At 38.0% G+C, this 2,385-nt stretch overlaps 1 protein-coding gene across 2 annotated transcripts in view; it reads left to right on the top strand.

The window, feature by feature from the left end:
* Nucleotides 1–221: 221 nt before the first annotated feature.
* Nucleotides 222–2,385, top strand: part of MEOX2 (mesenchyme homeobox 2) — a 125,303-nt gene continuing 123,139 nt past the window's right edge. For both annotated transcript variants that reach the window (XM_075315725.1, XM_075315726.1), the window contains exon 1: nt 222–956. In XM_075315725.1, the coding sequence (XP_075171840.1) occupies nt 461–956 (496 nt within the window). In that variant the 5' untranslated portion in view covers nt 222–460. The remainder of the gene's footprint in view (nt 957–2,385) is intronic.

The following is a 2,385-nucleotide window of genomic DNA, read 5'->3' as shown; positions in this document are numbered from 1 at the left end:
CAGGTCCGGTCCTCCTCGGTGCGGGTCCGGTCCGGGGATGATGCTGCCGCTGCTGCATCTGTCAGTAATGAGTGTGAAGTTTTGGAGCGAGTTGTGGTCAGTGCTGTGCTGCTGCGCCGGCCCCCTGCTCACATTACACACTATTTATATCCTCTCTTAGTTGTTTCCCCCTTAAAGCAGCTCCGTGGGACCACCTCTACTGCTGTAACCTCTCCTACTCTTGACATCTGAGCAGCTCACAGAAAGCTCCTCTTGGTCAGTGCACAGTGGCCGCAGCACGAGAGGAGACAGGCCACCAGGCTGAAGACCTGGATTATCCGCTCTGCCCTGCGAGTAACGCCACCGCCGCCGCCGCTGCTGCCACCATTCGGGAAAACTATCATTTTACAGTGAAAAGTGACAACGCTGTGGAGTTTAATCCCTGGTAACTCTGCTGTCTGCAAATTGAAACTTGCATGCCATGGAACACACACTGTTTGGCTGCCTGCGCAGCCCCCATACCACCTCGCAGAGCTTGCACCCTTTTGCCCAATCTTCGCTGGCTCTCCATGGAAGATCAGATCATATGTCCTATCCTGATATCTCTTCATCTTCATCATCTTGCATAATTGCTGGCTACCCCAACGAGGAGGGCATGTTTGGAAGTCAGCATCACAGAGGGCATCATCACCATCACCATCAGCAACAGCAGCACCACCACCAGAGCTTGCAATCTAATTGGCACATTCCTCAGATGTCCTCTCACCTGGCCTCCACCCGACATAGTCTTTGCCTTCAGCAGGAATCTGGACCTCCACAACTTGGAAGCAGCCCCCCCATATTGTGTTCAAATGCAAGTAACCTGGGCACTAGTAGCTCGTCTGGCTCAGCCTGTGTGAGTGGGGACTATGGTAGGCAGACCCTCTCCCCTTCTGACACAGAAAAGAGGTCAGGCAAAAGGAAAAGTGACAGCTCAGGTAAGAGCGCGGGGATGCTGACAGCTTTAGGCAAAATCACTTGCAATAGGCAAAATTTTCTCAATTTTTTCTATTTACATTAGATACTTAATATTTACATATATAGCAAGCGCTAAGCACAGCGCCATAGCTATCATGGAGCGCCTACGCCAACTGCTGAGCTTGGCCACCGGGCCTTGATAGGCAACCTGTGCACCCATCGAACATCCATGCGCCATGAATGTTGGTTTGTTGCAATGAGCATTCTTAGAATTTTGCTAAATCTTTAAGGCTCTAAATTCCAAAAATATAAACATATTTACCTTCCGATTTCATTAATATTAGGCGGATCCTAACCGGGGTTCTGGCGGTTACTAAAAACAGCAAAAAAAATGTTCTGCCAACTACTTAGTAAAGATGGGGTAGTTGCTGCAAACTTTTGAAAACTTTTTTTATCTGCAGTTTCGGAATTATTTCCTATAAATATTGAAGCAAATCAATAACGGATATCTAATAGAATATCATCTTATATTTAGTAGTATCAGAAGCCGGAGTAATCGTGATACAAGCGATAGTAAAGTATAAAAGCAAAAACGTTACAATGCGCAATAAAAGTTGCTACTTTAGTATCCAATGCAATTCATAGCTGTTGTAAGCTTGCTTGGTAAAAGAAAATATTTAAAGGGTTAATCCATTTATGATACATTTTAATGAAAAGCAAAGGAAAAGTTATCTTTTCTACAGACTACATATACATCTCCAATGTATCATTAATATATATATATATATATATATATATATATATATATATAATAATTTAAAAATATTATAGAAATATGTATATATACATATATTTCTATATTTTTTTTAAATTTTATATATATATATATATATATATATAATTTTTTATATATATATATATATATATATATTTATATATATATAAAAAAATAATGATAATGTAAAAATATTATAGAAATATGATATATATATATATATATATATATTTATGTATATATGTGTATATATATATATATATCAATATTTCTATAATATTTTTAAATTATTATTATTATTATCTTTTTATTTTCATACTTTATTATTTAGCAAAAATGATGGATATCTCAGTATCGATTTTGCCTTTCTCCACGATATCTTTCATAATTGACGTTGACTTCACCTTTTGGCATCACCTGTTCTATTTTTGCAAACTTTTAAGGCTTAGTTCACTGGTCTAGTAATCATGCGTTAGAACGGATCCATTGGCAAAAAAGTTGCGCAAATACAACTTTTTTTGTCCGTTTTGAAAATATTGATTTTTACACAATCTATTTTTTTTTTAAACATGGGAGTTTATGCAAAATATATCCGTTATTAATCTTCCATTTGAAACTGATCCAGTAAGTAAAAATCGGATCCTTTACAAATGCAAGAAAAACGGATGACCTAA

This window comes from Anomaloglossus baeobatrachus, chromosome 6 (genome assembly GCF_048569485.1).
Source record: "Anomaloglossus baeobatrachus isolate aAnoBae1 chromosome 6, aAnoBae1.hap1, whole genome shotgun sequence".
NCBI lineage: Eukaryota > Metazoa > Chordata > Amphibia > Anura > Aromobatidae > Anomaloglossus > Anomaloglossus baeobatrachus.
The sequence above is the reverse complement of the archived record's forward strand: the minus strand, read 5'-3'. Positions and strand labels throughout refer to the sequence as shown.